The sequence below is a fragment of the Anastrepha ludens genome, chromosome 3 (genome assembly GCF_028408465.1).
Source record: "Anastrepha ludens isolate Willacy chromosome 3, idAnaLude1.1, whole genome shotgun sequence".
NCBI classification, from domain to species: domain Eukaryota; kingdom Metazoa; phylum Arthropoda; class Insecta; order Diptera; family Tephritidae; genus Anastrepha; species Anastrepha ludens.
The window spans coordinates 66,413,460-66,424,830 of NC_071499.1; the positions used below are offsets into that span (position 1 = coordinate 66,413,460).

At 35.3% G+C, this 11,371-nt stretch overlaps 1 protein-coding gene across 1 annotated transcript; it reads right to left on the minus strand.

The window, feature by feature from the left end:
- Window positions 1–1,799: 1,799 nt before the first annotated feature.
- LOC128858128 (integrator complex subunit 2) lies at window positions 1,800–9,464 on the minus strand. Its single transcript, XM_054094130.1, has 4 exons — window positions 8,523–9,464; window positions 5,632–5,876; window positions 3,230–4,669; window positions 1,800–3,171 (listed from the first exon to the last, which is right to left on the minus strand). The coding sequence occupies exons 1-4, from the start codon at window positions 9,324–9,326 to the stop codon at window positions 2,313–2,315; spliced, it is 3,348 nt and encodes a 1,115-aa protein (XP_053950105.1). The 5' UTR covers window positions 9,327–9,464; the 3' UTR covers window positions 1,800–2,312.
- Between the last annotated feature and the right edge of the window lie 1,907 nt (window positions 9,465–11,371).

Sequence of the window (11,371 nt, forward strand, 5' to 3'; positions counted from 1 at the left end):
AATTTGACGTTTTTCTTTACACGCATAAAAATAATGATCCATTACACAGAAAACTCAGGGTTGTATGTCAAAAAGTGTGGTTGTTATCTAGGATTATTTTATAATCTCAGATTTTGGGAGAGAAATTTTGTATGGGAAATCTCGTTTTTTAAATACGGATTGGTAGTTAAGCACGAAAAAGTAGATCATCCACTTATATGTGAACGTATTATAACATGCATCTCTCACTTCTAAAATTTAATAATTTTTTGCTATATTCTTATTTTTTGTGAATATGCACGCGTAACAATGGACTTGTTGAGAGGCGAGTACGGTGAACATTTTATTTCACGTTCAGGACCTGTCAATTGGCCACCCAGATCGTGCGATATAATAACTTTAGATTATTTTTTGTGGGACTATGTTAAAGCTCATGTCTATTCAGAAAAGCCTGTTTCAATTAACGCATTGGAAGACAACATTAAAGCATTTATATGTGAGATACCGGCCGAAACATTGGAAAGAGTATGCCAAAATTGGACTAAGCGGATGGACCATTTCAAGCGCAGTCGCGGTCAACATTTGCATGAAATAATCTTCAAAGATTAGATTGTATGGACTGTACTATCGATTATAAATAAAAATTTCAAGCATTTTTCTGAATTTTACGTGTGTTTTTTTGAAAAACATTCCTATAGCTCTTAAAAAGCATATTTGTTCCTCAAAAGTTCAAGCAGTCTGTGACCATAAACTTCGAATTCGCCATATGGTTTTGGGATATGGAGGCAGTGTGCACGATGCGAGAATTTATAATATAATAACTGTTCCCTGGCGAATAATACCCGCTCATTGTTTCAGGAGCAAAGTGGTCAGCAGGCGACAGTACTTTTAAATTAATTAGCACGCTGACAACTCCATTTAGGACGAACTCAACAAAAGGCAATGAACAACAAAGAAATTCTTTCAACAAAATGTACCGAATAAGGATTGAGCATCTTTGGTTCAATGAAGGACCATTGGAATAGCCTAAAGAAGCTAAAAATTTGTATTAAAAATGACTTATCAGTTAAAATTGCCTGATTTGCGAGGAGAGAAACTCTAAATCTAAAATTGAAGATATCACTAAGAAATTATTTTTTGCAGTTGTGGTGGCCTAGAAGGATATGCAAAAGTGCAAAAACAACCTCACTGTAGCTTAGCGATATTTCGATGTCATTCGTTTTGGTTCTCTCATAGTAGATAAATATTTAATAAAAACTACCTTTACGTATGAGAACTAATTAAGTTTTAAAGCCATGAAGTAAGAATGCGCCTTTTTCTTGCATGTAGTGTATCTGTCTTTACATATACATCTTACATACATTACTAAACGCAGGCGTATTGTTGCATGGTGAACAAATTCAGAAGGTGTGGCCAATGTCAGACCGTTAACCGGCTCTCAGCGAATTTGAAGCTATCAGGTAATTGGCTGACGCCGCCAAAGCCAAGACTTTTTTTTACGAAAAAACTGAGATTGTGCTGGTGATATATGAAAAAATCAACACAGTATACGCTTATGTTTCCGTCTGTACAGCGACTGATTGGATGAGTGTGTGAAGGTCAAGCCTGGTTATCTATAATCCTTGGAAATCTTGAGCTTTCATTTTTTCGTGTTAGTTTAAATGCCAATTTTTAAATAGAGTTTAACACTGCAAAATTGAGTTTTTAGATGGAAAAACAAGTTAAAAATGCACTAAAAAACTGGTCCCAGGTCGTTAAACAATAAAAAGTTTTTCTAAATATCAGAACAGAGTATTCAAAAGCGAAACAACAAAAGCAGATACGTTTCATAGGTTCAGTTTTTCAGTACTGTGATGGATTTATTAAGCTCAGTTTAGTTACAATTAAACCTAGTTTAATTAGAAAGCATAGTTTAAGTAAATAACCGAAAATAAATATTAGCTGGTGACCGCCTTTTCCTTTTGGTATTGCTGATAAATCTCGTTTTTAACGAGAGCAAGGCCGGATATAAATAAATCTGGGTTTCTTTGTTATCGTAGGACGAATTGTCGGTGCTTACTCGATGACTCCCGCATTAGAGACCGAATATACGCTCATTTATATTTCAACTGTAACGAATGTGGCTTACCTGCCAGAGCAGCTTTTAGCTTTTACTGCCAGAACCCAACCAAGAGACTGCACTTTGGTATACATATTTATATGAAATGGACCAGCAAAAACAAATGATTATTTCCCTTCATCAATTAAATTTATACCTATTACATTAAATATATATATGCACTTATATACATACATACGCAAATAATGCTTTAGCGTGAAATTTCTTACTTTATTCAGTACAGTTCTACTTTGTTTACTATTTTCGTTATCAACGTTTCAAATGCTTCCTCTATCATACTTATATATTCTTGGGTATCCTTGAAGCATTTCTGTTTTGTATTGGATGTAAGTTGCATTTGAGTAGAGTTGATTCCTAAAGTTCCTTGCGAATGCAAACTCCTTCCAGTTAGCATTAAAATATTAATACAGTCGTCAACTAAAATTGGAAAGGCCTCTGCGAATCGGATGAGGGCTGGAAGAACGTTGCTCAAAAATTGGCATTTAGCATGTGTAGAAAGTAAGGATAGGGATGATTGAACTGTGCTAATACAGAATTTCGAGACACTTAAACTTTTTGGTATGGCATATTTAAGTACAAGATGTGATGCTAAATCAATTGTGAAAATTTGTTTATCCATTTCTGGCATACTGAGAAATTCATGAAGAAAATCGATACAAATGTGCATTGACGGGACTCCCATTACCATCATTGGTATAACTTCCCTCGGATACGTTTGAAAGTGCACAAGTTTCGCCAAAGAAGGCTCGGATATAAAAGCTTGATGTATAAACGAGCAAATTATTCCCTGAGTTTCTCGTAAGGAAAAAGTTGATACCGTATCCACCGCATTTTTATTCATATCTGCTAGGACTTCTAGGAGTATATGGACAGCTGCGCTCTCCTGTGATGCAATCAAAGCTGTTTTCAATTCGTCTCGATCGCTGTCACATTGCAATTGACCATTCTTATCTAATATTTGTTTAGATTGCATTTGAATGTTGAGAAAAGCTTTGGACGCCGCTAAACTACCCTGTAGGATGCGTAGTAGTATCATTAAAGTATAGGGAGAATAGAAGACATGTTTGCCGCACCTGAAATTCATAAATCGTTTAAATGTGACCCATAAAAATATTCCAAATATATGCATACCTTAGAACTTGTAGTGGATCCAATAAATCTTCGTTAACATAGGTACGTATTGCGGCGTTATTTTCTGAATTCATTACAGAATTTAACGACATCTTCCAAAAACTGGTGGGAAGCACAGAATTAAGACGCAACCATATATCTTTATAAAGATCTTGAATTATTCGTGGAACATTTTTTTGAAACACCTGTGACATGTTTTCAACAATCAAATCTGAGTACTGTGCCAGGTCTTCAGCAGGAAGCTTTAAAAGAGCTTTAAAAACTCGTATTGCTATCGATGGTTTACTATTTATTCTCTCCAATGCTTTAATTACAAGAGAACGATCAATTGGTTTATTCACCATGAGATTTGGAGAAACAGAAGTGGATATATAATGTTCCTCCATCCAATCGTCAACCATACTCAGATGAGGATAATTAGAAATAATCAAACGAAGTAATGGATGAAACAGGCCAGCATAATCGTTCTGATAATGTTCCGCCTTCTGCAGTAAATACTTCATTGGAAGCTCTGCCAGAAAACTGTTTGAATACTCTTTTATTTTCCTTCCAGCCACAGACTGATTGTGTGTATTAGAAAGACGTGTATCTTCATAAAGAACCAAATAGTATAATATAAGCAGTTGTGCGGTTAAAGGACATTTGACTTCAATGCTCATTATTTCATCCATTTCCGTAGCGGTCGCGCCTGAGGCTAGCATTTGTGAGGCTCCGAAAAGATTTTTACTATCAATTGTAGTAGCTTTCGACGACTTGAAAATGTATAAAATTTCATTTTCGGAAAAAGGTTTGTGCATGTGATCAACATTCACTTTTCCCAAGGGATTTGGTACTATCAATGTGTTAACGTATACTTCTATTAAAGCTGGCATAACTGGATGTACCGGTCGAACAGAACTACAAATTTGCTTGTAAATCCACAACTTAATGGGTACTTTGTGTTTTAAAAAAGCTCGCGATTTTAATAATTGGTGGATACAATGAACTGAAAGGTAACCCGAAATGTTTGCATTCAAATTTGGAGTAACTGGCACTCGGACCGCATGAGAAGCAACCACTTGTTCAGTAAACAAATCTTGGGTAAAAACCTGTTTTATGCGATTGGTACTGTTTGGCCGGATAGGAATTTTCATAGCTAAAGTTGAACAAACCAATTCGCTTATTGCTGTTATTTGATTACTATGAAAATGTATTGCGAGTAGCAGCAGCATTTCACCAAGCGATGCAGATGTATCCGACTTTTTGCCGAAGAATTTATCTTCTTTTATAAGCCATTGTAGCCATTCAACTGATTTATTTTCAAGAGCAGTTGTAGACACAAGAGATGGACATGCAATGAGCATACAAAGTGCTAATGAAACAAATCGAAGTCCAGATTGCGTAGGTTGCGGGCGACTAGTAACTAATTGTGTTAGGACATTAACTTCGTCATCGTTAAATCTGGAAATTAAAACGGAACGAAATTATAAATATGTGGAAAATGTATGAAAATAATATCTGTTTAATCTCGAGAACTTCCGATAACCTGTGGGCAACAATTTTTTATGTTTCAAACTTGTAGGTGAAAGCTTTCGTAAGAAAAAACGCGGCCAGAATGGTGCAGCAAACGTAATAAGTCTGTTTTAAGGGGTTAGGGGTAGTCAGAATTTTCAAAAAATTGCATTTTTTCTTTATTTTCTTAAAGTATAATACCTTAAAAATATTGTGTGAAAATTTGAAGTGAATCCGACAAATACTTTTCAAGTTATTCAACAATTAACAAAGGCCACTCGGGCGCTTTAAATGCGTTTTTCTCAAAACTATGTTTTTTGAACTGGTGATCACTGTAACTTAAAACCCGCTTGGTAGATTTCAATCAAATTTCTACTGCTTTTGAAAAACATAAAAAACTCGTGCCTGATCAAAGGATTTCAATTTTGTTTTTTGAATTTTGCTAAAGTCAAGTCGAAACATGATGTATTAATGCTAAGTTTTTATTTTTGTAAAATAAAGAAATTGACTAGCAGAAAAAAATTATTGAAAATTATCATTATTTCGGGCCTCTGACTACCCCTAACCTCTTAACTTTTTCATGCGACTTTTCTTTTTGTTGTAAAAGCATAAAACATATCCGTAAACTTTCGGATATTGGTGCTGGAATAACGGTCCTTGCCTAAAATAAATCGAATCATTCCGACAATGTAACCCCGATTGTCTTGTAACGTTTTTTGTTTCTGGCTGGTGTTGTAATAGCATGAAGATTGTCCATAAATGTCAGAGGAATGCTGCTGAAGTGACAGCACTTGGACTGTCGTATTAACTAAATCCGGCTCGTGCTGGTAATGCTTATCCAAGATTGCCAACAAACATTCTCATTAATTTATTGTCTTGGGAAGCACACTTCACTTAGAGGTAATACTTACTTAAGCCCCGCTATTCCTCGAAGAGCGCAATACAAACGCATTAACACCACTCCTTGTACTGTGTAATCTTCTCCACTTCCTGGACTGAATGATTTTTGTACATTTTTTTGTAACTGCTGTAAAAGTTCGGCTCGAACCAAGCTCAGGGCGTCACTTTTTCTTTTTTGACTCGAACGTATATAAATAGCGAACCAAGTGCGAACATTCTGGTCATTACCCAGTAACATACCAGTCAGGAACGCAATCTAAGGCAAAAAGGATAAATGTTTATTACATGGTGTCATAAGTAGAAGCTGAATACGAATATATAAATAAAAAGGAAAAACGGAATATTAATAAGTATATAATTTTCGAATCAATATCTGTCATCGACCCATAGCAAAATCATAAATTCGGTACTGGACAGAACTAGCAGAAAAAACCCCTTTTTTAGCACGGTAAAACAAGTCGATCTAGTTGTGTCTTAGCACATTCAATGAAACCTGTGTCGAAAATAATTCAGACTACAATAATACAGACTATTTGAGTTGCAGAAAAGTGTACCGTAATTGAAAAGCCGGAACTTGTAAGAAGAAAAGTGATGTAAGAAAATTTCTGGCGCTACGTAAAATCTAAAGAAAATCATCAAGTTTACCGAAAACAGTTTTTATAAAGATTTCACCGCTACTTCGGTAAAAGATGAGACCGATTTATTTGCCGATTTGTTTTCATCTACTTTCGATGATGATCTGGTGACAGCCTCCAACCTTTCTTCTGCCATTGATTTCGACTCTCTTGTTCTCTCAGATGATAACATCATTGAAGGCATCATCATCATCATTGTTGGCTGGACAACCCTAGTCGGGACTTCGCCTGCTATAGCATATGCCTCCAATTGTATCGGTTTTGTGTCTGTGTCCTCCATGCCCGATATCCCAATAAGCCTGCGTTTTTTTCTACGCCGTCTATCCATCTAAGCGGCGGATGGCCCCTTTTTCTCTGTCTGTGGGATTTACCGAAGAGTATTGTTGAGGTGGGTAATCCATGTTAGCCCGCAATATGTGACCTGCCCATCTCAATCTGTTGATCATGATTGTGGTTACCACAAATGGGTATGCCACTCGCCTTTATCGCATATCGCGCCAAAAATTTTTCGTATAACTCTTCTCTCGAAAATCAGTAACTTCTGTTTATCTGCATATTAAGTGGTCACGTTTCACTACCGTATAGCAAGATGGTAATTATAATTGAGCGAGTGACACAGCGAAAAATAGTGGCATTATATTAATATTAAAGGCAACATACAACCATAGGTTATTTTTACAATGAAACTTTTACATAAAAGGATTAACAGTAAAATCAAAATTAAAATTACAGCTATTGGTAAAGAAGTATCAGTTGGAGAAAGTATTAAAAAAGGAAAGTACGGTAAAAATAGTAGTAGTAGGAGCAGTGATTAATTGGAAGATATTTAAATAATGTGGAGCCATTTGAGTACATTCAGCAATTTTCGGCAAGGTAGCGAAGCAATTTATTTTTGGTAAGGTATTCCAAAGACGGACAGAGAACACAAAGTATTGACGTTCAGCCACCAAACAACTGTATTTCAACGGGACTAAGTTTAACGAACGGCGGTACTTTGAAAACATAAGTCGATCTTTGAGGTATCTGGGAGTAAAACCAAACATTTAAACCTAAGCAAGTCGTAAAAGGATACGGAAGCGTTTTTTACAGTAAACGTATCTTGCAATGTTGTTATACAAAACATTTAGCTTACTACGACACACACTATCACAAGGAGTATATAACTCACAACCATACAGTAACATTGGTAACAAATACGTTTTAGCTAGTAGCAGTCGAATGTTTACTGGTGTAAAATGTTGCGATGGCAGTAAAGATGTGGTTGCTCCATGTCAAAGTTCTATTAAATGTAACCCCTAAATTTTTAACAAGGTCCACATATTTAATCACAGCATTAGTGGTTGATTTCTGCAGAAATTTTGTTGTCATGATTAATTATTACCCCAAGGTATTTAAATTCCTTCACTACTTCGAAACCATAGTCACCGATTTTTAGTATTTGACCCACATTATGTCTGACGGAGTCTGATGTAGTTGAAACTAGCGCTTTAGTTTTTGCTTCGTTCATTTCTAAACCCATACATTTTGCTGCTCTCAATATTTGCGAAGGCTTCTTTCAAACTCGGCAGCGAGGATGCGATTATGTCTATGTCCTCCGCGTAAGCCAGCAATTGAACCGATTTAAACAAAATAAATTCGTTCAAGGTGGCGAACTCTCGCGACGGATTGAAAGGAAAAATAAGATTAAAATCCAATCCTGCTTCTTTGGTGCTGCCTCTTAGGCTTTCATTCAATAAATCCCTATCAACTATATTAGTATTTTTATTGATGATTGGAAGTGTGTTTCGGTTACGCCACTATTAAAAAGTGGCTTTTACGAGTAACATTACTAACTATAGGCCGATTTCTAAATTGTAAACTGTTAATAAATTTTTCGAAGACATCGTTAATTAATAGGCCGATTTCTAAATTGTCAACTTCTAATAAACTTTTCGAAGGCACCGTTAATTATAAGCTTTAACTTAATATCAAACATCTGATTAGTTCTAATTAAACCTCATTTGCATAATAGAAAATATACGGTTGTTGTAAAGGCCTTAATAATTGTAAAAAATCAAATCTGCGCAACTTGTAACTCATAGCACTCATTAAAACACATCCTAAAGGAATGCTCAAAATATGATGACACAACGCGAACGATACTCACAGCTCATATTAAATTACTGACATCCTCGACGTTCCCACGAATATATAACCACCTGACATCTAGTTCTGCTATTCATATCAGCGATAACTATTAAAAATTATGAAATAATGCATTTACTTACCAAGTCTTCAGGAAACTTCAAACAGAGTTTTAACATAAAAGATGGAACTTTTAAAATTTCAACGCATATAGACCTAGTGGGCAAAGCTTGCGATGGGTTCATCTCATTAAGCGCCATTAATAATGAAAGCTTTAGCTTCCCTTCGTTGCTTTCCTCATCACAATTCAAAATGATATGCGTTACAACATCTCTGTAGCAATCAGGGAAATTTGCAACTAGTGCACAAATAATACGTTGTCCATTTTGTACGTGTACCAGTGCATCAGCTAATTCCAAAATATTTAGCAATGACGGAAGTTCTGCTAACGCGATACACAAGATGTCGACAACCTCCTCCAAATAAATTCCATCATCTAAAATCTCCGATTGTAAAAAGTTTTTTTGATCGGATAATTGCCATTGAATATTAAAAATTTCAGACAAAACAACCCGCACTTTCCGAGTTACATCGGCACGCTCAAAACCAAGAGCAATACCAGTCTGCAAACCAAACTCTGGTTGTTGTCCTTCGAAATACATAGATTTTTGGCGGGCCTGCAATTCCTTTTTCAATTCTTGTTCGAGCTCGTGGTAGTTTACTTGCAAGTACGAAACTATACTGTTTACAACTTCTATACCTATTAGTACCGCTAAAATCTGTTTTCGCGATTCCATTGATGATTCCGTGTTATCAAGCGGTGATAGTAGACTCATCCTTACTAACGAAGGTAATACTGGGCGAATTTCGTGTGGTGGATATTTGGAAAGAGCGGCAATATCCAAATTTTGCATAGCCGCAAAAACCCGGGCTGTAATGTTCGTCATTTTATATATGTTACGAATTAATAATTCACGCAGATTTAACTCTTTTCAACAATAACAAAAAATAATGCAATAACCATAACATCAAATTTTTTATATTTCAAACATTAGAGAAGGTCAGCTAAAACCGGCTTAGTCGATAGTTCATGTGTAAAAGTGGTCACACTCACCGACGTATACGTTGTTTGACGCCAGATTAAAAAATTGATCAAAACATATGCCCGTATGACAATACAAAATAAAAAACCTGTTTTATGTGTAAAATTGTGGTTGCTTGTATCGACATAATATTGCCATTCATATGTTTACTACATACTTATATATACATCCGCGTTATCAATCACAATTTTTCATTGCATAATAAACAAAACCTAAAACTAATAAATGCAAATAGTTCATTCAGTTAAACTACGCTTTGTAATTATTTTAATAAAAATTTTTAAATTATTTTAAGTTTATTTTGTTATTGGTTTTAAAATGTACTGTTTGGGTTCACTGTATAATAAGAGAGCACTCAGCTGAAACGGCTTCATGGCAAAAATTAAAACTTCTCAGATTACATACGTAAACGTCACACGTAAATGTCGCACGTACACGATATTGATTTTTCATTTGTATCGGGCTGTCATCAGTTTGATTATGTCAACCTGACACGTAATGTACTTTGGTGAGTATAGGCACTATAATTGACTATTACCAAGAACGTCTTGTCGACATAACTTAACTTCTCGGCTCTTAATTGTTGATGACTTTCAGTGGGCAACTGCAATGAAATTACCAATCGAGACAGCAAACTGAGTAAAGTTGGTATTTTTTTGTGTCGCTCATATTGGTCGAATTTTTTTAAGTTTAGTTTCCCAGACTGTGGCTTTCACTTCTTTGCAAAAAAGAATTCACCCAGAATCTCGGCGTCCTTCTTTCCTCTTCATCGTTTTGTGACAAATCACGAATGCTCCCGAAATCACTGAGCTTAGTTGAAGGTGAGTGTGTGAAATATTGAAATAAAATAAAGCAAGTAAGTTGTGTTTTCACTAGTTTGTGACTTTATTTATTTGGAGAAAGTGTAGCATTATATTAATTCAATATAATGACACAGAACGATTTACTTTTATTGCGAATTATTTGTCATTATTTCAATTAATTCCAATTAATTCCTACTACTAGTACTATTATTTTTTCTTTTATTTTTTTCTTTCTTAAACATCTTCTTCAATTTTAAAATAAATTCGACAACGCTAACATTCACTTTTTCTACTTATTGATTGTCGCAATAACTGCTTAAGCGATTTTGAACAAGATTAATAAACCGCACTAGTCGTTTCCTTCTCGTGCTAATCGGCGCCAGTTCGTTACACCACGTAAAGTCAAGTGCTTCTCCACCTGATCTTTCCAACGCAAAGAAGACCTTCCTCTACTACCACAAGCCGGTGTTGCATCTAACACTTTCTTCTTTCTATTGTCGTTTAAATTATTTCCCTGTTTAGATTAGAGCTATCCTAGACCTATCCTTATTGATTATTTTTGCAGATAACCGTCAAAAGTAAAAAGTGGATGAATATGGATGGCGGCTAGGAAAAGAAATTGGAAAATATATTGTTATTAGGTATTAACTCAGATCTTCCTCCACGAATTAGTGGTGTGGGTCTTGATGTTGTTCCTGAAACGTAGGGACTTGCAGTTTTATTTCGCTTCCGAACCTTGGATAACTTTTTAGGAGAATTTTCATGGATGTTTGTTACTCCCCGCCGAGAGGTGAGCGATTTTAGAAAAACTCTTTTTTCTATCATTTGGGGTTTGATAGCCAGAGTGGGCTTCGACCAAGTCTTTACCGAATGGTAGTCATGCATAAAACTATTAGGCTACGACGGCCGCCGTTCATTAAATATTAATGGAATATAGAAGTCTTTAAAAAAAAAAACTACCACAATCGTAGAATTTTATTTATTTTTTAGTAATTTATGAAAAGAACATTTATGATTATCGCAATATGATTCTAGATTATAACTGCGTTTAACGCCCAATATAATATTAAGAAAACTTGCCTTAAT